Genomic DNA, 27,812 nt, shown 5'->3' with positions numbered 1-27,812 from the left:
AAGCCAGCTCACATATGCACAAATTTAATCCAGGCTATCCTGGTCCCCAATCCAGAGCCCTTCTAGGCCACACTTCCCTTCTCCTGGTCACCCACGGCCCAGTCATCCCCCACATCCCTCCCCACTGAGATGCAAAAGCAGGGCCCCATCTCCCAGGGGCCACTCTTTCCCCACCTTGACTCCTATTGAATACAGACACATGACCTTGATCTAACCTTGATCTGGACCCACACAGCAGAGGCAAAGCAGGAAGAAGAGGAGAGAGGGGAGATCAGGGACCCATCTGGGGCTGCAGCAGCCAGAACAAGAGTAGGAGCCAGGTTGAGGTTTGGAGGCATGAGAGAGGCCCATTGTTCATTTGCTGCTTGATCCACTTGCTGTATTTGGTGATGCGGGCATATACACCTGGATTCTCTGCTTTGGCACAGGCCTTTTCCCAGGACAACACCCCAGCCAGAATCCATCTGCCCTCGACTTCACAAGCCAAGGGGCCCCCAGAATCCCCCTAGGTAAAGAGAAGAGGAGAATGGGAGTTCTGGGCCCTACTAGGACCCAGGACCCCCGAGGACCCAGAATGCCCACCCTCTGACTTCTGCGGAGGATTCTTTCACTCCTTGAGGATCTCACTGCATCCTTCACCCCTCAGTTATAGATCCATTCCAGAATATCAGGCAAGATCGAAGTCACAGGGGAAGAAAGAGGGAAGCAGAGTACTGCCTGATGATGGTGACAAAGAGGGAAGCCTGGCAAACCCCACTACACCCTGGGGGTCACTTCCAACAGAACTGCCAGAACCTCCCAGAAACTCACCGAGCACAAGTTTTCTCCGTAATTGGTGGCACAGATCATGTCCCCCAGGACAAGGGGGACAATGTGGGGGATGAAGGACTTCTTGCGGTAAATCTGGTCACACCTCTTATTGTCCATGATAAACACCTCAGCCTCCTGCAGCTCTGGGGTCAGTGTGGAGTTAACTGTGGAGGAGCCCAGTGGGGTGAGAAAGGACTCTTCACTGCACTCAGCCCTGGTCTCTTCCCACGGCCCTGTCACCTTCATTTCTGAGACTCAGCCAACCACACCCCTTCGCACCCCCGGGGCCCCTTCACCTGTCTGGCCCCCTGCGCTGTCCCACGAGCCCTCTAAGGCTCTCTCCTAGGATCCCTTTCTCTGGGAAGCTTTGGCTTCTGCACCCTGCAGGCCACAACCCAAGTCTTAGTGCAACCACTTACAAATCACTTATGACCATGTCCTGCTTCTCTCTAGCCTCTGAGCTTTGCACCAGTCGTGCCCTCAGTCACCCAGTTAACACTTGCTCCTCCTTCAGGCATCTCTGATATATCCCATGGCCACAGCTCATCACAGACCCCTTCCAGCTTGATCTCGAGATCACCCGAAAAAGCCTCTGCCTCTTCCCTTGTCAGCCCGGGCCCCCACCACCATGCAGGAATGAAGTGCCCTGCAGGTGAGGCCCGTGTTCCCAACGCAAAGGGTTTGGTATGGGGCAGACACTCCAAGCTCATCAAGTCAATGAACGAGTGGGCAAGTCAATTTATGATTCCCTGACTCTGAGCTTCTGTAAGAGGCAGAAGATCATGCCTAGCCCAGGCACTGCTAGACCGGATTGAGGTGGCCACAAGAAGCACAGTGGTGTCAACCATGAAAACAGTTTCCACATGAGGAGAGTTCTAGCGCATCCCAAGAACCAGGGCCCAGAGGTAATGGTCATGAGCCTCCCGAGAGGCACCTTGGAGGGGTCCGGCAGGCAAGGCCCCCAAAGGTGCAGCAGTACCCCTTCTGTGGTTCCACACCCCACCCCCGCCCATCTTGCTCACCTGAGAAGCGCTGTTTAGCCTGGCCCCAGCCAGTCACCCAGCACTGTGTCCCAACCTTCAGGTTGTAGCTGGGCTCTGGGAGGCAGATGGGCTGCACGTACTTGCTGAGTGCCACGGGCCTGTGGAGCTGCAGAAGGGCAACATCCCCCATGATAAAGGTCCGGCCCCAGAACTTGGGGTGCATAACGATGTCCTTCACAGGGATCATGGTGACCCTCAGGGAGTCTGGGGGCTTCAGCTTGTTGGTACCAAGAATCACTGAGTACTCTTTGGTGCTGCAGGAGACACATGGCCCCAGGTAGTAGGTGTCAGGTTCCCAGGCCACACCGCGCTCCCATCACCACCACTGAAGAACCTCCCGTTTAGCAGAAGCCCTGCCTGGTTTGCTCTGTTTGCTTCACTTTGTTCATCCAGCCTGGAGGCCCTCAGGGCCAGGGACATGACCACTGCCCCCTCATTCCCTGTTCACATTGATCTGAGGTGGCCTCATCTGCATGTGGTGTATGCAAGTGGGCAGGTGCTGATATACGTGTACATCCTCGTGTGCGTGAGGGATGGTGGTGGGGGGAAGGGGGGGGTTTTCCTGTTGCCTTGCTCAAGTACAGTATTTGCTGCTTGGGTCTCCTGTGAGACCCTGAGCTGGCCTCTTCCCCATTCTGGATATCCCTTCCTAATCCCCTTCACCTCCCGACTTCCACACTGTTTCACAGAAGAAATGTGGGGGATAGGTCTCCAGGCCATGGACACAGGGGCCATACTCACCCTTGGATGCAGTGGGCAGCAGTCACTACCCAGTTGAGGTCAATGAGGGCCCCTCCACATACGTGCTCATTTTCCAGCCGGAGGCTCACCTCCCAGGGCCAATGGCGGATCACGTCCAAATCCCCTGACCACCAGGGTTTGCCGCAAACTTCAAGAACAATGTCCAGGGGGACACAGTGACCACACATTGGAGGATGAGAACAACTGAGACCAAGATGTCCCCCCCCAGCCTGAGACAATGCACACAAAGCTGTAAACTCGGGGGCTTGTCCATATTTCAAAGATGGGGAGACAGAGCCAGAGAAGGGAGAGCAGAGGCCTGCCCAGAGGCACAGGGCTGGACAACTGACGACAGAGATACAAGGCTTCAAGATAGAGACACAGAGACATTACAGGGGAGAGAGAGAGATACTGAGACAACAGGGAGTGATTAGCAGGGAACCCCAAAACAAGAGAGCACAGAAGGAGCCCTAGGACAAGCAAAGCATTCTCTGGTGTCTGGCCTAAGTCCCGAGGCCATGTTTCTGAAAGGCCATAAAACTTGCTGCATCTTGTACATGCAAAAGGTCTGTCCCCACACTACTCAAAACTGAGGAGAGTTCCAGACTCATGTGTCAGAAATCTTTACACAGGCCATTCAAGAAAGAACCCCAGCATGGAGCGCACGGAGGCCCCGCCACCCCAGTTTCCAGTCTCCACCTGCATGTACTTCTGAAGCAGTCGAGTTGTACAACTGTGTGAATGAACACAGATGCAAAAATTTCTAAATAAAATATTACTCAACATTATATTTTGAAAAAATAATGCACCACAATCATGTGGAGATTGTCCCAGGGGGGCCAGGGTGGTCCCACAATGGAAAAGCCCTCAGTGTATCTGCCACATAAACAGTTCTTTTTCGCTAAAGGAAAAGATCATATGCTTTTCTCAACAGACACAGAACAAAGACATTTGAAAAATTCAACGTGTATTTATGACTAAAAAAAAAAACTAGAAACAAAAAAAATATCTCTTAGTTTGGAACAGAAAGGAAATCCTTAACTTTATAAAAATTAGAGACCACAAACCTACGGCAAACACCACATAACATGAAGGAACAGGCAAAAAGATTCTATATGGTCAGAAGCCAAGAATAATGGTACTTTTGTGGGAGAAGAGCAGCGAAAGTAAGAGAGATCATAAGGGAGTTTTGGGGGCTGGTGTTACTCTACTTTCTGACTAAGGCAGTGACTATACAGGTGGGTTCACTGTGAGACAATTTCTTGATCTGGACACTTAAAGTTTGTGTACTTTTGTGTGTATATATAGTACTTCAACAACTTACTGTTTAAATCAATAACACTCCTCTACTCCAGCACAATCAGCTAGAAACTATATTCAAAATAAGATATATTTTCAATAACAAAAAAATCATAAATACCAAGGAATTAACTTATCTAACACTATGCTAGATTTCTGTGGTGATACATATAAAACTCTAATAAAGAAAAAAAACAAAAACCGCTAATAAAGAACCTGGAAAATGACCAACAGAGACATGCCTTGCTTTTAAACTAAACATTTCAGATGTACTTTTCCCCCAAATTAATCTATAAAGTCATCTTCCAAATTAGGATTTTAGGAAGCTTTATAAACTTATTCTAAAACTGAAATAGAAAAAAAAAAAAAAAAAGGTCCATGACTAGTTCAGTCTCTGAAAAAGCAGAACATAAAAGGACACTTGTCCTAGTAGGTATCAAGATACACATCAAAACCGTAACAACAAAAACAGTGTGGTATTGACAAGGACAGACAAATGGAGCAATGGAAAAGAATAGAGAGCTTGAGTTTGTTCTGGGAACACAGGAACTTAATGTAAATAAAGGAGCCACTACCATCAGTGGGTGAAGGATGGATGTTGAATAGATGGTGCTGGGAAAACTGACTCACTAAAGAAGAAATAAGAAAACCAAAACTGGATTCCTCCCTAGAAGCACTTGGAGACCTAAATAGGAAAGTGAAACTCTAAAGTTAACAGTAGACCATATGACATGGGGTGGCAAAGGGCTCCTTAAACAAAATCTCAAAATACAAACCATAAAAGCATCAAACAGATTAATCCGATTATTATCAAAATCAAGGATTTTTTTTTAATCCTGGGAACAAAATTAACTGGCAGAAGACAGATTAGAAGGCAATATTTGCAATATTGAAAATCAATACAGGGTGGATCAGTGGTTGACCATCTGCCTTTGGCTCAGCTTGTGATCCCGGGGTCCTGGGATCAAGTCCTGCATCAGGCTCCCCACAGGGAGCCTGCTTCTCCCTCTGCCTATGTCTGTGCTTCTCTCTCTGTGTCTCTCTGAATAAATAAATAAAATCTTTTTTAAAAAAAAGAAAATCAATATAGGACTTGTATTAGGAATATACAAGGAACTCTAGGAAATCAATAAGAAAAAAAGAACAACAGATAATATACAAAGGAGGACAGGCAATTTATTAGAAGAAAGTCAAGAGGCCAAAAGCACGTTGAGACATGCTGAAACCCATTAAGTAATGAGAAAAATGTCAAACCAAGAAGCCATTTTTAATCTATTAGATTGGCAAAAAGATATAAAAGCTGCATCGTGCTATAGTTGGTAGGTCTGTAGCAATATATACACCCTTATGAATGGCTGGTAGGAATGCAAAGAGCTGACCAAATTTGATTATGGGCAGTAGATAAAAAAGCACAGTATCAATGTACATTTTTGAGGTCGAGAAGTGGTTGATAAGTGAAGTTGATCAGTTGATACTATGGTTATCTAAGGGGATAGTCTTAGAAAAAAACATGCCTAGGTATTTAGGGATAAGGAGTCAGGCTATATGTTACCTTCAACTGATTCTGAAAAAATGATGTATGTTTTCCTTGACCTATCTGTATTTTTGCAGTGTTTTGTAAGTTTAAAATGATTTCCAAGTAAAAAAAAATGTTTAATAAAACCGGTGAAAAGAGGAGGAAACAGAAAGAGACCTAGAGTATCCATCATTTATGTAAGTTAAAAACACATGCACACAAAACCACAATATATATTTCGACAAGAACACACACAAGCAGAGACGCTCACTGAACATATAAGAAAGGTTGAGAGGAGGGGGAAGAGGGGGAATAGCAGTAAGACTTGGACATAAGCAGGAACAACTATCGTAATGAATCAAACAATTCACAACCAATCAGGGAGGACCTATGACTATGTAAGCCCACGAACAAGCGAGCAACCTCACCCACCATCCCTGATGTCTAAGGATAAAGGCCCTTTAGAGAGCAGAGGTGGCTCAGTCAGTTAAGTGTCTGCCTTCGGCTCAGGTCATCATCCAAGGGCCCTGGGATGGAACCCCACATTGAGCTCCCCACTCAACAGGGGAGCCTGCTTCTCCCCCTCCCTCTACTGCTGCCCCTACTTGTGCTCTCTCACTCCCGCTGTCAAATAAATAAAATCTTGAAAAAAGGAAGAAAAAAAGCAAGCAGACCCATGAGACTAAATTCTGCTTCCTAAACACCCAGAAACACTACCTATGTGACCCTTTTCAGAACACAGCCTCCAAGGAGCTGAAGTTTTTCTGAAGCAGTAGCTCACCCTACCCACCTGGTGTGGAAGTGTTTTCTTTATAACCTGGAGGAGAAAAGGGGAACAGAGAGGAAGCAAGAGATCATGAATTAGTTAATTTGTCCATTCGCCAAATGTTCCTGAATCTCCCACTCTGTTCCCAGTCTGGAGCCCAAAGGGGGGGGGGGGGGGGGACAGAGTGTATCAAATAGATACCATGCTGTCCGGCGGGAGAGACAGAAGTAATTACACACAACCACTATGTGAGGTCAGTGCAGGGACAAGGCCGCAGGTTTCAGGGGAGCCTGGAAGAAGTGGGGGACAAGGAGGCTTCTGTGGAAGTAGGGCTATTGTGCCAGGTGTTAAAGATGAAAAGAAGGTAAAAACAGAAAAGTGACAATGACATTCCTTGTAAAAGAAAGAAACACCATGGTGTATGCCAGAGCCTCCAGAGAATAACGGACAAGGCTGATGATGGCAAGAAAGGATACGGTGGAGGAAAAGCCAGGGGTCAATCACCAGGGGCCTCAGGAGTGAGGCCCAGAAGCAAAGGGAGCCTCTGGGAGGAGGAGGGAGGCCAGTGGAAGGGTAACAGAGTCAGGCTTGAATTTTGAAGCGTGAGGAGGAAGGTGACAAGTCTGGAGGCAGTGAGAGCCCACCAGAGTCTCCGCGGGACCCAAGCAAGAAGAGGTGGTCTAAATGAAGAAGCGGCAGGGAGAACAGACACGGGGAGCTGGATGCGGGATCCAGGCGTGGCTACGTCTGGGATGACCCCCAGTTCCTGGTGTTAGAGAAGGGTGCCTACTATCCACCTACTCAAGGACAGAGTAAGAGCACCCAGTTTATTGGAAGATGAGGCCTCGGCCTCGGACCTCAAGAAGCAAACGTGTTTCCAGGTCACGCGGCAGACGGCTGCACTCGCAGATGCTTGTGCTGTGGGGCACTATCACAGGAACGGCAGCTCACTGCCCCCGGGGGAGGGGGGTGAAGAGGGAACCCAGACAGCCCTGCAGGGAACAGGGCTGACAGGGCGTGGGTGGCCTGGGAAGCCCGCGGGAGCGAGGGGGTTATCCTAAGCAGAGGAGAATCAGGAGACTCGGCCTGAGAAGCCAGGGGAGGGGGCTGGAAAACAATGAAAACGGAGGGAGTGGGAGAAAGTCAGGAACAGCAAGGCCAGAGACACGGCAGGAGTGGGCTAAGGATTAAGGGCGAAGCGGGGCGGCCTGGAAGGACGCCTGACCCGGAGAAGGAACCTAGCAACGGGGAGAGGACGGAGACGGGCGGCAACTGGCTGGGGGAGCAGGGCGCACGCAGGGCCTGCAGCCCGCAGCAGGGAGGCGGAACAGGAGGGAGGGCTCTGACTGCTACGGAGACGGAGACGGGGTCGGAGGGGCTCAGGGGCCTCTTGGGCTGGAGCTGTCCAGGGGGGCAGCCCTGAGGGCCCGCGTCCTCGCGGTGAATGAAGCAGCTGCGAGCGGGGCGTGGCGGGGGGTACAGGGCCGGGCCGGGGCGGGGGGGGCTGGGCGAGAAGAGGGAAGGCGGATGGGGTCAGCGCAGGGAGGCCGCGTGCGGCTGGCTGGCCTGCAGCGCATGCGCGGGCGGGAGGCCGGACCAGGCCTCGGAGGGCGCTCGGGTCTCAGGCGCGACGGCCGCGTGGGCCCGGGAGGACGCAGTGGATGCAGGGCTGCACCTGAGGGCAGGGGTCTGACACCATCCCAGGGGGTGGCCGCGGAGGGCAGGTGACAGGGTGTGGGGGTGGGTGTTTAGAGTCGCAGGCCCAGAGGTCAGGGGTCAAGTGCCGGGCAGGGCGGCGGGGCGGCGTTAGGGGGCAGAAGGACCGCATGGGGGCGGGGGAAGGGAACGTGGCAGACACGCGGCGACCCACGACGGACACGCGGCGGCTGAGGAGGCGCCGCCTCACCCGAGTGCAGCAGCAGCAGCAGCAGCAGCAGACGGCGGCTCAGGCTCCAGGGCCCAGAGGCTGCAGGCCCAGCGCCGCGGCGGAGGAGCGCGGCGGCCATGAGGCCCGGCGGTGCCCCCTGACGCGGCAGACGCGGCGCCGCGAGCCCACGTGACGGCGAGCGTGACGCTGTCAGGGCGCCTGCAGCACGTGATGCGGTTCCGGGCACGCGACGACGCCGGCCCCCCCCCCCCCCCCGCAGGCCTGCCCGCCCGCCTGCCCGCCCGCCTGCGGCCTGAAGGTGAAGCCCGTGGGTGATGGGCGCCGGGGTGGCCACCGCCCGGACCTCCGACCGCACCTCAGTCCCCTGGGCTTGGTGCGGCGGAAGAGCTCTCAAGTCCCATCGATCTGAGGATCTGAAAAGGCGGAGACAGCCTGAGGGAGGCACAGTAGGGCTAGGGAGCCCGGGAAGGCGCCTTGAGGAAAGTAGCTTTGAGCCGCTCCGACGCCGGGATGCGGAGTCCTGCGGGAGCCCCGACCAGGGAGAGGCGTTGCGCTGGAGGGAGGGTGGCCTAACCCGGGCCTCGAGCCTCTGCAGAGCGGTCTTGCGGGATGCGGTGTCTCGTGTCTGCTGGGTGTGGTAGAACTGGGAGCCGGCCACCCAGGTTCCCGCTTCTCGGCCGGTGCTGGGGCGGGAGGTGTCCAGCTCCGGGGGCCGCGTGCCCCTGCTGGGGAGCTAAGGGGGTCCGCCTAATGAGTCCCACAACCCGCAGGGGAGTAGAAGGGACGCGTGCCACTTCCAGGGCGAGGCCGTCAAGGGGAGGGTGCCTTCTGGACCCGTGCGGAGCAGTGGTCCCGGCAGCAGCACCGTCACCGTCACCGTCACCGGGAACTTGTTAAAGATGTAGTTCCTGCCCCCCGCCCCCAGACCCCCAGGACTGAGAAGTCTGGGAGTGGAACCAGTGATGTGTGTTTTAAACAAGTCAGGGGGCCAGAGAATGAGAGTGAAGAACTAGAGCCTAAGAACTAGAGCTCCTTCCTCCCAGCAGGAGCACAGATGTTTGCTAACAAAGAGGAGGGGACGGGTGCCTGGGTGGCCCAGTGGGTTCAGCGTTTGTCCTCTGCTCAGGTCATGATTCCAGAGTCCTGGGATCAAGCCCCGCATAGGGCTCCCTGCTCAGTGGGGAGCCTGCTTCTCCTTCCGCCGTTGCTCCTCCCCGTGCTTTGCATGCCCCGCGTCTCTCTTTCTCTCTTTCTCTCTCTCTTTCTCTCAAATAAAATCTTGCAGCACCTGGGTGGCGCAGTGGTTGACCATCTACCTTTGACTCAAGATGCTGGGATGGAGTCCCAAATCAGGCTCCCTGAGGGGAGGAGCCTGGGCCTCCCTCTGCCTATGTCTCTGCCTCTTTCTGTCTCTCACGAATAAGTAAGATCTTTTTTAAAAAATTTTTAATTCTAAAAACAAAAACAAAAAACATTGTGGAGTGGGGGCAGCAGCAGCAAGTGGAAGAAATGAAGAAGTATTTCTCATGCTTTAACTTCATTCCTTGTCACCAGTTCTGGTCTCTTGTGATCCTTTCCTCTGAGCTGCAGAGGCTGGTTAAGCTGCAGAGCTCGGGGCAGACGTGTGGAGTAGCAGAAGCAGGACCCAGCTAGGTAAAACCATGCAGAGGGCTCCCATATGAGCTGACAGGGACTCACCACTCCCTTGAGGGCTTAATAAAAATCATGAGTAGATCTTTTGCTACATGAGAGACTAATTCTCTAGAGAGTATGTTATATGCAACCCCACAATTTTCAGGAGACCAGAACTTAGAATGAACAGAAACACATTCCATTTATTCAGTTGATGTCAGGAATCTGTGCATTGCATCACTGCCTCCACACAACTTGGGGTGAGCCTGGATGTGGCCACTAGCTACTGAGGAAGGGGGGCCCCATCACGGGGCTGCCGTCACAGAGGGCCCATGTGCCACAGGCTGGCCACGCACAGGCAGATCCTTGCTGGGTACAGGGGAACTCCTCCCAGCCCCAGACACACCCGAGGCAGATGTGGAAACCCCAGTCCTCCCACCTCAGCAGGGACATGGTGACACTTCCTCCCCCTCTCTCTGCACCACCAGCAAGCTGACTGCTCTGACAGTCTCAGGTGACAGCCTGAGCCCACACCCAGCTCCGATGCTGTCTCACTGCTCCTGAGGTCTCTTCTGTGGTAGAGGCTCTCCAAGATGGCAAGGACGCACCAGGGTCCGCCTCGCAGGCCGGCTGGCTCTCAGGCTGGCATGCGTGCACTCCCTCCTTCCAGGCAGACAGGGCACAGCCAAGGTGTGGGTGTGGCCGAGGCAGGTGACTGGGCCATCAGGCTGGGGCACTTTTGGGGCTCTAGTCTTGCTGCCACCTTCTGCTGTGTGGTCCTCTACAGGGTCAGTGGATGCCAACCAGAATTGCAGGAAGGGGCATTTGAGTAGGAGTGAGAAGCCAGAGGAGAGGCCCAGTGTGAGACTCAGAAACAGGAGGGGAGTGGGCCAGTGTGATCATGGGGCCACCAGGATGCCCAGCGGCAGCACCAGGCACAGAAGTGGGAAGAAGCCTGCTGAGCCCAAAGAGCAAGCCTGATTCAAGTGACTGCTGATCCAGTCTTCGTACAAACTAACATCTGTATAAACTATAGGAGAATTTTTGTGACCACAGCCAATGCCCCAGCTCACAATCCCCACCTGGACCCATGTTTCTCTAAATTCACAGACCAGGGGCCCCCCAGAATCTCCCTGGAGAAAGAAAAAAAAAAGCAAACACAGGAATGGAAGAGAATCAACATTAGAACTGGCTGATCACACTGCAAGTCTTGGGGAGACAGGCATACATAGGGCTTCCCCAGGACCCCTCCTCCCCAAGCACCCACCAGCCCTAGGTTTCTGAGAATATTTGAGAATTGAAAACTAAGTGAAAAGTTTAAGAACCTCTGAGAAAGTCTCCTCCTTGCCAGGTGCTTATGGATGCACACATGATATACAGCCAGTAGGCCCTAGTGCAGCAGCGTGTTGAAATCCTCTTGGAATACCCCTGTTTCTCCATTGCCCCAAGGTCTTCCCCAAGCCTCCCATGCCCTAGCAACCAAAGGGGTGCCGCTGGCACAGTGAGCAGCTTCCACAGCCCTACTCCAGCTCTAAGGCTGGTGTCTTTTCTGATGGCTCAGTCCTGGGCCTCAATGGATGTGAACTATTTTGAATATCAACTGTACCTGGGAGGATCCCATACTCCTTATCTCTAACCTGAAACTTCTCCTGGCCTTAAACCCACATATCCAACAACACACATTCATCAGCTCCCCGTCTCCAGACTGTCCCAGATAGCCTAAGGCCCCCATCTCAGAACATTGCATGTCCTCTCCCAGACCTGCTCTGATGCCCCCACTCTGCACCACCCAACTCAGACAGAAACAGAGAGCCCTCCTGACCTGCCCCTCACCCCCACCCTCCCAGCAGTCAGTGACTCAACCTCAGGTACACCCTCTTTACCCCCTAACCACCCCAGGTCCTACTCAGAACTCAGCAGCATTGCCTAGACGATGGAAACAAACACCTAGCCTGCAGTCCGGCCTGGGCGGCATCAAGAAGCTCAGCCCAGCGCTCCAGACCACACATACTCCCACTCCAGGCCTCTTCCCTGGCCCTGTTGACCACCTCACTGCTCCAGACCTGGAAGACGTGCCCTGAACGTGACCGGTTCCCTCGCACCTCAGAGCTGCTGTATGTGAGGCTCCCTCTCCCTACAAGGCTCTTCTCCTCTTTCCAAGAAATCCAAATACTCATCCTCTGAGACCCAGCTCAAATGCCCCCTCCTCCAGAAAGCACCCAGTGCAGGAGTCCTGCAGGCATGCTCAGGGGGACACCAAGCGAACACCTTCAGACCTCACCTCATGTATGATGGGTAGGATGTCTTTGTGGCAGGGTTATGACTGGGGGGTTAACAGAGCTAATGGGGACAGATGCTCCCACTGGTCACATGCTAAGTGCCACATGGGAGGAACCCAATGAAAGGAACTCAGAGTGTTAGCATTACCCACTCCCTGACTTCCCCCCACCTTGGCAGTGTCCCCAGGCAGCAAAGGCTGCTCCCTTTTGAAGGAACAGGCCAGGCCAGCTCAGGGGAGCAATGAGTGATTCCCCCCATGAGTGAGGGGAGGCGGTGGCAGATGAGCCAGGCCCTGGCACTCGGGAATGAGGAGACTTTGAGGGGACATCCTCCATGCGGAGGCCACCATGGAGCCATGAACTGACCTTGCAGGGACCCTTCTCCTCTTGATAGCCACAGATCATCCCTTGCTTCACTAGGGTGCGAAGTGTTCTTAACTGTGCCTGCAATATCTGGTTGCATTTCCTGTAGTGAAGAATGAGCTGCTTGCTCTCCTGAAGGTGAACCGGTACCATTGCTGAAGCTACAAGGATTAAGTCAGGGTCTGCGTGAGTGGACAACACAGGAGTCCCCAAACCCTCTCTGCACTCACGCTCTGTTGCCCCCTGAGAGGAAGTCGGGGCAGTAGATACCATCCCATTGACAGGAGGGATCTGAATGTGTAGTGGTCAGGGGAGAGGAAGAGGAAGGGGTAAGAAAAGCCACGATGGGGGAAGGAGGGACACCTCAGGACAGAAGGAGGCAAGGCCTTACCAACCTGCAATGAAAAGCAAGTGTCACTCTGAGTACCAAGAGTAAGTGACAGGTGTCCTGTGCAGAGCAGAATCACAGGCTCTCAGGTGATGCTCCAAAGGTACCAATCCAGCCTCTTCCCTGAGTTAGGAAGGCCCTAACCCCCACCAATAGGGTTGCTCTGGCTCAGCCTATACCCCCTGGCACAAAAAGCTCCCTCCCCACCCAGCAGGTACCTCCACGGAGGAACAGCCGTAACTGGCGGACAGCCCATCACCTACCTCATCACCCTGGAGCTGAAAGCCACATGAGAGAGAACCCACCATCCCTGGCACCCAAGCCCCCAGGTGCTAACATTCCAACAGCAGTTCTTTTTTTAAAGATTTTCTGTTTTTTGAGGTGGGGGGGAGAGCGCACACAAGTGGGGGAGGAGCAGAGGTAGAGGGAGAAGCAGACACCCCTTTGAGCAGGGAGCTCGACTCAGGCTTGATCCCAAGATCCCGAGATCATGACCTGAGCCCAAGTCAGACACTTAACGGACTGAGCCACCAGGTGCCCCTCATTAAACAATTCTTAATGAGGTTCAGTTACTCCCTGGCAGTACCTCATCCTCCTCCCTTGCCCACCTGCTAAAGAATCAGCTTCCCTGTCCCTTGTGGAACAGCTTGGGAGCCAAGGCCAGGGCACCAGGCTGCCCCCTCGGCTCCCCAACTACGGGTCTCACCTCCTTTTTCCAGATGGCCCCAGCCAGTCACCCAGCACTCTGTCCTAGCTTCCACTTGGAGAACCCTTCTAGGGAGGGACACAGGACAGATGGATGAAGAGTAATTCACAGAGGAGGCCAGGAAAACAAGGGCGATGTCATGTCTCAAAGTTTTATCATCAAAAAAGCGATGGCAAAGGATGTCTTCAACTGGAACCACCAGTGCCGTTTCGGAATGAGGTTGTAACAAGTTGTCTCCCAGCCTCACTGTATATTCCTCGTGGCTGTGGGAAGAGGACGCACCCTTCACAGAGATCCCGGAGCGTCTCTACACACCCCTTCCACACTTTCCAGGCTCTTCCCAGCCTGCTCCTGTCTCCTAAGCCAGCACCAGGCCCCTGCCTGCCTGCAAACCATATCCCATGCCCAGACCCTAACCACTCTAGCCAGTGGTCATCCGAGTGAGATCCCAAGGCTACCAAAGCAGCAGCCGGGAACTTGGTAGACACGCAAATTCTCAAGTCTCACTCAAGACTGAATAAAACTCAGGGGGCCGTGACTCCTTTTCAGAGGAGGAGGAAGAGGAAGCTCAGGGAAGGGAGTAGGACTGGCACCAGGTCACAGAGCCCAAGCTGGAGCCACAGACACTCACCCAATTATGCAGTTGGCGGCGGTCAGCACCCACTGATGGGCAATGAGGGAGCCTCCACATACATGTTTATCCCGGGCCTGTAGGCTCACCTGCCAGGGCCACTTCTTGTCTGAGGCGGGCACTGAACAGGCTCTCCTCGTAGACTTGGGGCCACATTCTAGCTGACTCACTAAAGAGAAGTTGCTGGAGGTGAAGCTACCATCTCCTTCCCACCCACAGCCCCTGGTCGGCCACCAGGACAGAGCCAGGTTTCCTCTCCAACCCTTCAAGACAGAGTCTGACCCTTCTATCTGTCCAAATCAGCTTCCCCTGTGGCCTCCCAGGCAGGCCTGTCCACACCTGCCCAGAGGCAGTACCTTGAGGAGACAGTGGTTCATACTCAGTGGTCTGATGGGACTCCGAGGCCTCTCCTACTGCGAGCGCTAGAAGCCGTGGGGCTGCAGTGGGTATTGGCATCCGCGGGGACTCCTGGTGCCCTGGTGGCCAGGGCGCCTCTGAGCTTGCCGGGGTCATTGCAGAGTCCTCGCTGGGGTCGCACCCCTCACCTGGGGAAGACGGTGAGGCAGGAGCTGGCCCGAGGGCACCCCCTCGCCTGCCCCTTCCTCCAGCACCCCTCCTCCAACACCCCTCCTCCACCCACTCCCCGTGCAGCCCAGCCTGCCCTCGCCCCCTCCACGGGGTCCCACCAAGCCGGGGCTGGAGGAGCAGGAGCCAGAGCAGGAGGCCCAGGGGGCCGCCCCGGGACGCCATGGGCCCGCGTGCGCCGCAGCCCTGTGGGGACGCCCCCTCGCGGCGGCTCTTGGCCCTGCCGTCGCTTCGGCCAGACGAGGTGCTCTGTCCGGCACCCTTCCCAGCCAGCTGCACCTCCAGGATTCCCACCTCCCGGTTATCCGACAGAAAACAATCCAGAAGGCTCCTGCGGCGCCAGAAAATGCCATTGCTTTTATCAAGGGTAAAATAGAGATCTTCTGGGTTATACACCCCAGAGTGATCTGATCCCTGCAGCCCTTAAAAGGACAAGGAAATGCATTCTACCCAATGGAAAAACAAAAGGAAAGTAGGATACATAGAAAATACCAAACCAAACAGCAGTATTGAATCCTAATATGATAGCATTTGCAATTAAGTGTTAACAGGTTGGACATACTAGACAAACAAGAATTTTCACATTGGTAAAAAAAAGATAAGGTCCAGAAATACACTATCTGAAGATACTAGATATTTTTTTTTAAAGATTTTATTTATTTATTCATGAGAGACACAGAAAGAGAGAGGTAGAGACACAGGCAGAGGGAGAAGCAGGCTCCATGCAGGGAGCCCGATGTGAGACTCGATCCCGGGTCTCCAGGATCAGGCCCTGGGCCAAAAGCAGGTGCTAAACCACCAAGCCACCCAGGGATCCCTGAAGATACTAGATATTTTTAAAAAGAGAGGCAGATACATTGGAAATAAAGGGACAGGGATGAAATACCAGACAAATCTGATGCAAAAGAAAGGTGGGATAGCAATTTTCTATCAGATCGTAAAATCAAAGGTGAAGATTACATAAGGGGAGGGGGGTGCCTGAGTGGCTCAGTCAGATAAGCATCAGACTGGATTTCAGCTCAGCTCATGACCTTCGGGTTCTGAGAGCCCTGCATGGGCTCCACACTCAGCGAGAGGTCAGCTTGAGATTCTCTCTCCCTCTCCTTCTGCCCCCATGCTCCCCCGCCCCAGCTCCACGCACTCTCTCCAAAAATTAATTAATTAGATTACAGAAGGGACAGAGAGATTTATATACAATAAAAATAAGAAATAATTGAAAAGATGCAATGAGGAGCCCTTAATATGTAAAACAACAGGTGACCAACTTCATGAGAAAACAGAATTTTTGAAATATTCCTCTTAAGAAGCCCATTGCTTATGGAGGCAAAATTAAGCAAAAATTATAGGATATTTTTCTATGACCACCAATTCCTGATTTTAGCTAAGATCACAATCTCAGTGTCACAGGATTGAGCCGTGTCAGGCTCCATGCTCAGCACAGAGTTTACTGTAAATTCTCTGTCCCTCTACCCCTCCCCCTGTTCACTCAATCTATAAACAAATAAATAAAATCTTAAAAAAAAAAAAAAGGAAATCATGAGAAGAGCACTCAGCTGGCTCAGTTAGTAGAGTATGAGACACTTGATCTCAGGGTCCTGAGTTCAAGCCCCATAGTGGGTGTAGAGCTTACTTAAAAATAATTTAAAATAATCTAATAATTATTTTAGTAAATAATTTATTTAATTTAAATTAAATTAAATATAGGAAATAATTTTAAAATTATTTAATATAATAATATTTTAAAAATCAGAAAAATAATGATGATTTAAAGGTTACTACCAATGAAAGCACTACATATGAAATATCACATGTGATGCAGCTATAGTAGTCCTAGAAAGTAATTTAGAGCTTTGACCATATCAGAAAATAAACAAAACTGGTAACAAATGGGCTAAATATGCAGCTCAGAAAGTGAAAGCAATCAGTGGGGTACTTACAAAGACAGGGCTTGGAAGAAAAAAAGGAATAGCGGGAAAGAGCAGCAGAAATCAATGGAGACAAAATTATGAAGAAGATGAATACAATCAGAATTTTGTTCTCCGAAAAGCTTACTAAGAGACAACATTCTAGGAAGATGGAATAAAAGAAAAATACAGAATAAATAAATGGAAGCAACTTAAAGATATAACATATTTTATTTTAATCATAGAAGAATATTATTAAATGCATGTGCTAACTTGTCCTTCTGGCCAAGATAGACTAATAGGGATTGCCCTTCCCACCCAAACAACCAAGATGGCCAAAATATGAAACAAGGGGAAACTTCGTGGTTCAGTGGTTGAGCATCTGCCTTTGGCTCAGGGTGTAATTCTGGGGTCCTGGGATCAAGTCCCACATTGGGCTCCCTGCAGGGAGCCTGCCTCTCCCTCTGCCTGTGTCTCTGTCTCTCCCTCTCTCTCTGGGTCTTTCATGAATAAATAAATAAAATCTTTATATATATATATATCGGTAGTTTTCAGGACCCTGGACACCAGACTACAAAGGGCTGGACCATTGATAGATGGAAACTGAATGGGGTGAGTCCTATCATGGCCTCTGTTTGAGGCCTTCAGAGTTTCCAGGCCACAGTTCAGAGAAGAGGAACTTAGGCAGAACCCCACAGATCTCCCTGAGGTGAGCGAGTGAAGCTGAGAGGCAGCGGACCCCAAGACAACTATACAGAGAACACTGGGGATGGGGGGAGAACTCTCAGATTCTGCAGAGACTCCCCCTCAAGTGTCCCCCAGCATATTGATTAGTGAGGGGTGGTGGGGAGAACCTGCCTGAAGCTTGAGAAATAACCACTTGAAAAGATTAAAAATAACAATGCCTAGTGCTCACCTGGGGCCAGGAATAGTGCCTGCTCTCAGCAGGCAGACCGGAAAAACTGAAGATTCTTGGGGCACTGGACAGCATGTTTAGAAAGGTCTTGTCTCCAGGTGCATGGCTGGCTCAGTCGGTTAAGTGACTGCCATCGGCTCAGGTCATGGGACTCTAGGACCATGCCTGCCTCAGGCTCCCCACTCAGCAGGAATTCTCCTTCTCCTCTGCCCCTCCCCCCTGCTCATGCTCTGTCTCTCTCTCAAATAAAATCAAGAAAGAAAGAAAGAAAGAAAGAAAGAAAGAAAGAAAGAAAGAAAGAAAGAAAGAAAGAGTCTTGCCTTGGCAACAGGAAATAACAGTCTCTAGAATGAGAAGTGCCCCCATCCTTCAAATCTTCAAAGTGAGCCCTGAAAGTATCCGTTTCTAAGCAATTTTACTGCATCCCAAATAAAGCTCAAGAATATTTCGAGGAAAATATCAAAAACCCAGGTAAAAGTCAAAATATTTGGTGTCCTAACAAAGAATACCCAACACTCAAGGAGCATGAAGGTACCATGCGTAATGAGGAGAATAATCAATCCAGAGCAACCCAGAAATGACACAAATGTTAAAACCACTGGCAAGAATACTAAAACAACTATTATAACTGTAAGCTAAACATATATATATTCAAAAGTTAAGTAGAGATATTGAAGATATAAAAAGACCCAAGTCAAACTTCCAGGTATAAAAACTACCATGTGTGGGGGATCCCTGGGTGGCGCAGCGGTTTGGCGCCTGCCTTTGGCCCAGGGCGCAATCCTGGAGACCCGGGATCGAGTCCCACGTCGGGCTCCCGGTGCATGGAGCCTGCTTCTCCCTCTGCCTGTGTCTCTGCCTCCCTCTCTCTCTCTCTCTCTACCATAAATAAATTAATTAATTAAAAAAAGAAAAACTACCATGTGTGAGATGAAAAAAATACAGTGACTGGTGAGAGTGACAGTACATTAAACAGGGCAGAAGGAGGGATGAGTGAACTTAAAGACGTGACAATAAAAAAAAAAATTACCAGAATGAAATAGAGGGAAAAGGAATTATAAAAAAAAACAGAACACCATGGGCTGTGGCTGAAGACATGTGTGCTGGCACTTTCACAAGGAGAGATGCTGTGCAGGAGAGACAAAAGTATTTAAAGAAATAATGGCCACTTTTCCAAATTTAATAAAAACAATCACCCCAGAGATCCCATCAGCTCAATGAACCCCGAGCAAATGAAACTAGACTGAGGCACAACCTAATCAAATGGCTCAGAACCAATGATGATGTGAAGAGGAACAAAAGGAAGGGTGACAGTAGGTGCCTCATCAGAAACAATGCGAGCACCACTCTCAGCTGAGGTTGATGACACCATGCCTTCCATTTTCAGCTGTCATGTCCCATTCCCAGGCTATCATGTCCCATATTTTTCCATTTTTGTGCTTTTTTTGCTGCTGATTTTGCTGTTTAAAATGACCCCCAAGCATATTTACTGAGTGGCTGTCTCGTGTTGCTAAGGACCCTGGGCTGTAATATGCATCGCAGAGAAAATACGTGTTAGGTGAGCTTTGTACAGGCATGAATTATACTTCTGCTGGCCCTGAGTTCAATGATAATAAATTAACAGAGTGTATTAAATAAGATGTCTTTAAGCCAGAAACAAACAGAAAATAAAGTTATATATTGACCACCTGATGAAAATGTGCAGTGAGACTCCCAGAAATCATTTTTTAAATTTAAATTCAATAAATTAACATATAGTGTATTATTAGTTTCTGAAGTAGAGTTAAATGATTCATCAGTTGTATATAACATCCAGTGCTGGGACACCTGGGTGGCTCAGTGGTGATCCTGGGGTCCTGGGATTGAGTCTGGCATCAAGGCCCCCGCAGGGAGCCTGCTTCTCCCTCTGCCTGTGCCTCTGCCTCTCTCTGTGTGTCTTTCATGATTAAATAAATAAAATCTTAAAAAAAAAAAAAAAACCAGTGCTCAGCACATCATGTGCCCTCCTGAATGCCTGTCATCCAGTTACCCCATCCCCCCAGCAACCCTGTTTGTTTCTTGTGGTTAAGAGTCTCTTACGGTTTATCTCCCTCTATGATTTCATCTTTGTTTTATTTTTCCCTCCCTTCCCGTATGATCATCTGTTTTGTTTCTTAAATTCTTTTTTTTTTTTTTTGAGATTTTATTTATTCATGAGAGACACAGAGAGAGAGGCAGAAACATAGGCAGAAGGAGAAACAGGCTCTATGCAGGGAGCCTGATGTGGGACTCGATCCCTGCCACCCAAGATCACGCCCTGAGCCGAAGGCAGACACTCAACCACTGAGCCACCCAGGCGTCCCTGTTTCTTAAATTCTACATATGAGTGAGATCACATGATAACCGTCTTTCTCTGTGTGACTTATTTCACTTAGCATAATATCCTCTAGGTCCATCCACATCGTTGCAAATGGCAAGACTTCATTTTTTTGTTTGTTTGATGGCTGAGTAGTGGTCCATTGTGTATATACCACATCTTCTTTATCCATTCATCTAGGATCATCAATGGACATCTAGGCTCTTTCCATAGTTTGGTTATTGTGGACATTGCTGCTACAAACATTGGGGTGCAGGTGCCCCTTTGGATCACTACATTTGTATCTTTACAGGTAATACTAGTAGTGCAATTGCTGGGTCATAAGATAGCTCTATTTTTAACTTTTTGAGGATACTCTACTGTTCCTCAGTGGCTGCACCAGCTTGCATTCCAAACCAACAGTGTAAGAGGGTTCTTCTTTCTCCAAATTCTCACCAACATCTGTTGTTTCTTGACTTGTTCATTTTAGCCATTCTGAGTGGTGTGAGGTGGTATCTCATTGTGGTTTTGATTTGTATTTCCCTGATGTTGAGCATTTTGTTATGTGAGATTCCCAGGAATCTACTCCTGTATTTCTCTGAGAAGCAGTTGTTCAGTATTTGCTAATTCAGTGCTCATGGCTACTTCAGAGAACATAAAAACCACAAAACAAATAACAACGACAACAACAAAAACCTGTGTTATATTTAGCAACTGGGTTTGGGATGATTGGAGTAGAGAACTGAAACACTTATTGAAACTCAAATTATGGGGCGCCTGGCTGGCTAAGTTGGTTAAGCATCTATCTTCAGCTTGGGTCATGATTCCACGGTCCTGGGATCTGCTTTGCCCTCTCGCTCTGCCCCTCCCCTCCACTCATGCTCTCTTCCAAATAAATAAATAAGTAAAATCTTTAAAAGAAACTCAAATTGTCCCATGTTGGCCAGGCCAAGTAGGTCAGCTGGGGTTCCCCGGAAGCAGCTCCTGAGCCAGAACTGTATGCGAGGCTCCGTGGAGGAGTGCTCCCTGCAGATCCACCTGTACAGGAGCAAGTAAAGCAGAATTGGCCAATGGGAGAAGCTACAGTGCATGTGCCACTGAGGTCTCAGCTGATCCTCCAAGAACCCCTTCCAAGTTGTCCCCAAGTAAGGGAAGAAGGCTGGAACTTTCTATCCCTGTGTGCCAAGCATCTGCCAAGCGCTACATCCTATAAAACGATGGAATCCCGAGCAGTGCATTAGTTCCTGTGATTACATGCAGCTTTTGTGAGGGTTGCCGCTGAGGCAGTATTTCCAGGAGCTAGGGAATGATGTGATTACCCTGCCAGGGGGATTTGGTGGCAACACCACATGTCCCTCCAGGGTACCCCTTCCGGTTGGCTCCTGAGCCCTTCTGACATGATCCTGGCCATTTGGATGCCTTCCTTGCTACCTGGTATGACATGACATTTTTGTCTCATCTGACACATTTCCTGTTCCACAGCTGGATATTTCTCAAACTGTTTTCCCAAGAGGCCCTGATTTCTTTTGGTGGGAAATTGTATTTCACGACTGCCATCTGGGCCCTAGGAGTACTTGTTGCTACGTGTCGCTTGCTTCTTGTGACTAGAAACCCCCAGCGCTTTTTTTGTTTGTTTCTCTTTAAAGTCTAATATATTTAGGAGAACTCACTGCCTACCCCTCAACCTCCTCCTCTGCCTGTGTCATCTATTTCTTTCAGAGGGGGCAGCCTGGGTGGTTCAGCGGTTTGGTGCCGCCTTCAGCCAGGGTGTGATCTTGGAGACCGGGAATCAAGTCCCACATCAGGCTCCCTGCATGGAGCCTGCTTCTCCCTCTGCCTGTGTCTCTGCCTCTCTCTCTCTCTCTCTCTCTCTCTCTGTCTCTCATGAATATTTCTTTCAGAGGGTGCTTCTGCCCAGCCACACGCTCCTGACCTGAGGGTCACCCTATCAACCGGCCCTCATCTCATTTGTGGCCAAGCCCGGTGCCTGACTCACAAAAGGTATTCCATGAATATTAGTTGTGAAGACTAAAAGTGCTTACCACTCACTTGGCAGTTGGTGTCCTGCTTGCTGAGAGGCTTTGCCTAGCTTTTCTGGTAGCCAGAGGCTGATCCTCAGTAAGTAAAACTGCTCAACTAAATTCCTGTCTCCGCCCCCGCCCGCAGCAAGAAACACATTCTAATATCAGCATGCCACAGGGCATCCCATCTGGACCCTACACTGCCCAGAGCTGGCCACTGTTCCTCCAGCCAGGGCTGTGACTCCTGGCTATCCAGTTGTGGGATTCCCTCTTTGCCCAGTTATCCTGGAAATGAAAAGAGGGACAGAACAATGCCGGGAGGGCACTGGGAGAGAGGAGTAAGGGGATACAAGAGACTGGAGGATTCACATATCTGCTGTTTCATTCATTTGCCAAATATTTCCTCAAGTCTTGCTCTGTTCCAAGCCTGGAGCTGGAGGGTGGAAGGCAGAGAATTAGCAGTCAGAGTCCCCTGACCTCGAGGAACTAAATGTCACCCAGAGGAAGCAAGAGTAAGGAACCGACGCAAGACCACGAGGAGCCTAGAGTACATGTCACAGCCTAGGGGACGCTCTGGGGAGGATTGAATGCCTGTATTGGTCTTAACCAAGGAAGAAGAGACAAGGAAATGAAGCCACACCCACATTCCCAGTGGGGAACCTCACAGGAAAGAACCAGTTGGTTTGAAAGAAAGGGACAGGTCAGAGTGGGATGTAGTAGGACTTGAAGCTCCAAGTCGGCCCAAGTGCACATTTCTGTAAAAGGATAGTACTGGCTAGCATTCACCGAGTTTAGCTGTAACCAGCTGGAGTTTGCAAAGCCAAGTGCCCCCCCCCCCCAGGGGGCCTCCTTCAAACAGCAGGTGGAACTCTCCCAGACTGCTCGCTGACATCCTTGATAACTGGGAGCCTAGCACTGACCACGGAAGGTTGGGTGGGCAAGAGATAGAGGCTGGGGGAAGATCAGCAGCCAGTACTGCTGACTATGGGACACTAGATCTGGTCATTGGGAAAAAAGAAACTGTAGACACAGAGCCAGGCCCTCCCACCTACCCTCCCTTTGTGGGGAGCTCTTTGGGCTCAAGGTGTCTTGACACCCAGCCCATGGTATATCCTTAAGGGTGTTACAGGGCAGCTAGGAGAGGCAGGAGGGCATGTGAGTGTGCCACACCCCAGTCTCTGTCCTCTTGCTCCCCCTGCTCCTGACTACAGAGGCTGCCAAACTCAGCTACAGCACGTCCAGCCATAGAGATGTTGTTGGCTCTAATAGGAGGGCAGGCAGCAGGATCCACTGGCTAAAACCATCCATCAGACTTCCATCAAGGTAGACAAGCTCCTCACCTCTGACTCTTCTAGAGTTTACTGGACACCATGAAGTGTTTTCTAAGCTACATTGAAAACTAGTTCTCTACAGAGTATGTTATATGCAACCCCACAATTTTCAGGAGACCAGAGCTTCAGAACAAATAATGCATTCCAAACATTTATTAGTTGACATCTAAGATCTCCACACTCCATCACTGCCTCCACACAACTTGGGGTGAGCCTGGATGTGGCCACTAGCTACTGAGGAAGGGGGCCCCCATCACGGGACTGCCATCACAGAAGGCCTGTGTGCCACAGGCTGGCCACACACAGGGGGATCCTTGCTGGGTACAGGGGAACTCCTCCCAGCCCCAGACACAGCCCAGGCAGATGTGGAAACCCCAGGCCTCCCACCTCGGCAGAGACATGGTGATGCCTCCTCCCCTCTCTCTGCGCCACCAGCAAGCTGACTGCTCTGACAGTCTCAGGTGACAGCCTGAGCCCACACCCAGCTCCGGTGCTGTCTCACTGCTCCTGAGGTCTCTTCTGTGGTAGAGGCTCTCCAAGATGGCAAGGACGCACCGGGGTCTGCCTCGCAGGCCGGCTGGCTCTCAGGCTGGCATGCTTGCACTCCCTCCTTCCAAGCAGGCAGGGCACAGCCAAGGTGTGGGTGTGGCCGAGGCAGGTGATTGGGCCATCAGGCTGGGGCACTTTCTGGGCTCCAGTCTTACTGCCACCTTTTACTGTGTGGTCCTCCACAGGGTCAGTGGATGCCAACCAGAATTGCAGGAAGGGGCATTTGAGTAGGAGTGGGAGGTCAAGGAGGCCCAGTGAGAGATTCAGAAACAGGAGGGGAGTGGGCCAGGGTGATCACGGAGCCACCAGGATGCCCAGCGGCAGCACCAGGCACAGAAGTGGGAAGAAGCCTGCTGAGTCCCAAGAGCAAGCCTGACTTAAGTGATCAATGACCCAGTCCCTGTACAAACTAACTTCTGTATAAATTCCAGGATAATTTTTACGACCACAGCCAATGCCCCAGCTCACAATCCCCACCTGGACCCATGTTTCATTAAATTCACAGGCCAGGGGCCCCCCAGAATCTCCCTGGAGAAAGAGAGAAAAAAAAGCAAACACAAGAATGAGAATTAGCATCAGAGCTAGCTGATCGCACTTCAAGGCTTGGGGAAATAGGCAAGCATGGGGCTTCCTCAGGACCTTCCCCCTCCCCAAGCACCCACCAGCCCTAGGTATCTGGGAATATCAGATTTAAGGGTTGAAAGCTTTAACAAACAAAATTCATAGCCATATGCAAAACAATTGTGTACAAAAAAATTGAATATAAGCAACAAAAATGTATGTCCTCTGAGCTAATCATGATGAATCCAGTCTATATCTGAGTACACTGCCTGTCACAGAGAAGGGGCTCAAAAGTGGTGACTTGCAGTTTTGATATTTTCTGCCTGAATCTCCCCTCCTCTCCCAACCCCCCTCCAGGGAGCACCAGATCCTCCCACTGAAGGAGACAGGCAGGCCAGCCTGGCTGGGCCTTGGCGGCTTGTCCCCTTGAGTCCCCTTGATGTAAATTAAGGGTGAACAGAATGGCCGGTGGATAACATAAGCCACGCTGCCTGTGAATGAGGACATTGTGAGAGAACAACAAAGCAGCAAGACAGCCAAGGGCCCGTGAACTGACCTGGCAGGCATCCTTTCCTTGGGCATTATAACCACACAGCATCCCTTTCTTGACTACGTCACTACTAGTTTCCAACTGTGTTTGGAGTATCTCATTACATCTCTCATAACGGATAATGTTTAGCTCGGCCTCCTGAAGTTCCTCTGTAGTTTCTTGAGATGAATCTGTAGAAATAATTTGGGAATAGGTGGATCTGCCTAATGGAAGAGAACAGGAGCCCCTGGCACCCACTCAGGGTCTCAATACAGTGTGTTCACATACAGACACCCCCTGAGGACAGGGAATATTGTTCCCGTTTGACACTGGAAGAAATGAGGCCCGAAGTTTATGTGGGGAGGGGAGGAGGTAGGAATCAAAAACCAAAGCAGGAGAAGGAAGCACAGATCAGGACAGGAAGAGGTGAGGCCTTACCAGCCCTGAGAAATCTCAACCAACTCTCTATCTCTCTGAGTATCCTTAGTAATCGTGACATCAGTGAAGTGACTTTACTTTTGAGCAAGATCATAAACTTGGACAAGTAGTGTTCGCAAAGATACCAAATTCCAACCTCTCCCCAGGGATAGGAGGCCCAACTACCTCACCAAGAGGAGTTCTCTGGGCTCTTTTCACTCACAGGAAGCTCCCCATCTACCAAGGCAAGGACTTCCAGGTTGGGACGGCTCCCGTTAGCAGACAGATGAATACCAACACCCCCTGGGCTAAAATCCACCCTAGAGAGAACCCACTTTGCCAGGTCCTGAAATTCTAACTGAAATTTGTAACACTATCCAATTCCTGCCTACCAGCATCTTCTGCACCCTCCTCCCTTATCTGCTTGCTACAAAATGGCCTCCCTGCCTCCTCTTTTAGCTTGTAGGGCTAGGCACTCGGCAGCCTCTTGTCTGGCCTGAGCTCAGAGTCTGCCTTCAGTCTTACCTTTTTCGCTAAGCTTTCCCCATCCAGTCACCCAGCACTCTGTACCAGCTTGCACCAAGAATGCCTTTTCAGGGAGGCACACGGGATGGATGTGGGTGGAAAAATTCACAGGGAACTCAAGCAGAACGAGGGCAATATCATTCTCAATTAATCCAAGAGGATTGTAATCTTTGTGAATAACGATGTCCTGGACGGGGATCTTGACTGCCATATCGGAGGTATGCCTCATGTAGATGTCTCCCATCTTCACCGTGTATTCCACGTAGCTGCAGAGAGATCCTAGAGGCTCTCCACTCCCCCTCCACCTCTTCTGGGCCTTCCCAGCCTGGGCCTACCTCCACCAACCACTTCCCTCCCTCCAAACCATATCTCATCCCCGGACCCTTGGCCAATCTGTCTAGCGGTGCTCCAGGTCTAGTTCCCTGGTGAGCAGGATCATGGGAACTTGTTAGAGATACAGATGCTCAGATCCCACTCCTGCATCAGAAATGCTGGGGGTCGGGGACAGGCAATCTGTGTTTTAACGAGCTCTCTGCGGATCTTTCCAGGCTTATTAAAGTTGGAGACCACTGATCTAGCCACGTTGGTCCACTACACTCCGCTCTTCTTAAAGAATGCATCTCGACTGGCATCCCTCCCATTTCTTGCTGCTTGGCTTGAAGGTTAATCTGCACAAGCCTCAAACATGATTTGGGGTCTTGACTTTTCAGGCTACCAAGGGCCCTACCATCACCTACCTCTGACTGCAGGGTCAGAGCAGGGTCTATGACCCTCTTTTTCAGATGAGGAAGAGGAAGCTCAGGAAGGGGACAGGACCGGCCCCAGGTCACAGAGCCCCGGGCACTCACCCAAATATGCAGTGGGCCGCGGTCAGCACCCACCGACTGGCAATGAGGGAGGCTCCGCACATGTGTTTTTCATTGATCTGTAGGCTCACCTGCCAGGGCCACTTTCGCTCTGGAGCGGGCAATCCACCAATTATCCTCATAGACCTGTGGCCGCATCCTGGAGCGTCAGTGAAGGGAGGGGACATGAAAGGAAAGCCACTGACAGCACCAGCAGCAGCAGAGCAGGATGACAAGGCCATGTCCCCTCAGACGGCCCCTCCCACCCAGAGCAGCTCTGTACCCCCTGAAGGCTCCTCAGAGAATGGCCACGTCCCCTCTGAGCTCAAGCGCAGGGCTGGGGCCTCTTCCCCCCACCCCTGGGAAAAGCCATCTCCCCACAGACCCCTCACCTCTCCCCCCCTCCCCTTCCTTCCCCTGGGAAAAACCATCTCCCCACAAGACCCCCTCACCTCTCCCCCATCCTCTCCCTTGGGAGAAACCATCTCCTCACAAGACCCCCTCTCCTCTCTCCCTCTCCCCTCCCCTCCCCTCCCCTGGGAAAAACCATCTCCCCACAAGACCCCCTCACCTCTCCCCCATCCTCTCCCCTGGGAGAAACCATCTCCTCACAAGACCGCCTCACCTCCCCCCCCACCCCGTCACCCCGGCCAGGGCTCTACCGCAGGGCCGGGCCCAGAAGCATCACCTGTAGTGAGCAGCGGCTTCGTTGGTGTTGGCTGTGCCTCGGTCACAGCCCCGTAGGAGCCAGAGGCACGTGGGGTGACCGGCACCACTTGCGGGGGTGTGGCAGCCTCGTGCGGCCTGGAGGGCGCCGGCGGCCCCGCAGCCCTCCACACGCTGGCGCCCGGGCCCTCAGGGCCGCCCCCCGGGGACGACGGGGAGGACGACGGGGAGGACGGCGGGGAGGACGGCGGGGAGGATGGCAGGGAGGACGCCCCGAGCGGAGGCGGGAGGAGCAGGAGCCAGAGCAGGAGGCCCAGCGAGCGGCCGCCCGGGGACGCCATGGACTGCCGGCGCCTCGCCTCTGCCGCGCCCCCTCGCGGCGGCCCGCGGCCCTGCCCTCGCGTTGGCGGGAACTGCGGTCCCCGCGCGGCCGCTGCGGACCGCGGAGTCACCCCCAGGAGGCGTTCGGTCCCGCCCCAGCGCCTGGCCCGGCGTGCAGCGCGCCTCCCGGGGGTCGGGTCGGCCGGGGCGCTGGGGGGTAAGTGGGGGGACTCGAGCCCCCGGGC

General features: G+C 51.6%; 2 protein-coding genes across 2 annotated transcripts; both read right to left on the bottom strand.

The window, feature by feature from the left end:
• Positions 1–271: 271 nt before the first annotated feature.
• On the bottom strand, positions 272–2,782 carry PRSS45 (Putative serine protease 45). The gene is made up of 4 exons (XM_025984375.1): positions 2,595–2,782; positions 1,833–2,107; positions 811–974; positions 272–505 (listed from the first exon to the last, which is right to left on the bottom strand). The coding sequence occupies exons 1-4, from the start codon at positions 2,780–2,782 to the stop codon at positions 272–274; spliced, it is 861 nt and encodes a 286-aa protein (XP_025840160.1).
• A 20,510-nt stretch (positions 2,783–23,292) lies between these two features.
• On the bottom strand, positions 23,293–27,591 carry LOC112908789 (serine protease 44-like). The gene is made up of 5 exons (XM_025984361.2): positions 27,269–27,591; positions 26,584–26,740; positions 25,736–26,001; positions 24,821–24,984; positions 23,293–24,231 (listed from the first exon to the last, which is right to left on the bottom strand). The coding sequence occupies exons 1-5, from the start codon at positions 27,585–27,587 to the stop codon at positions 23,998–24,000; spliced, it is 1,140 nt and encodes a 379-aa protein (XP_025840146.2). The 5' UTR covers positions 27,588–27,591; the 3' UTR covers positions 23,293–23,997.
• Positions 27,592–27,812: the final 221 nt, after the last annotated feature.

The sequence above is a fragment of the Vulpes vulpes genome, chromosome 9 (assembly GCF_048418805.1).
Source record: "Vulpes vulpes isolate BD-2025 chromosome 9, VulVul3, whole genome shotgun sequence".
In the NCBI taxonomy this organism is placed as follows: domain Eukaryota; kingdom Metazoa; phylum Chordata; class Mammalia; order Carnivora; family Canidae; genus Vulpes; species Vulpes vulpes.
The sequence above is the reverse complement of the archived record's forward strand: the minus strand, read 5'-3'. Positions and strand labels throughout refer to the sequence as shown.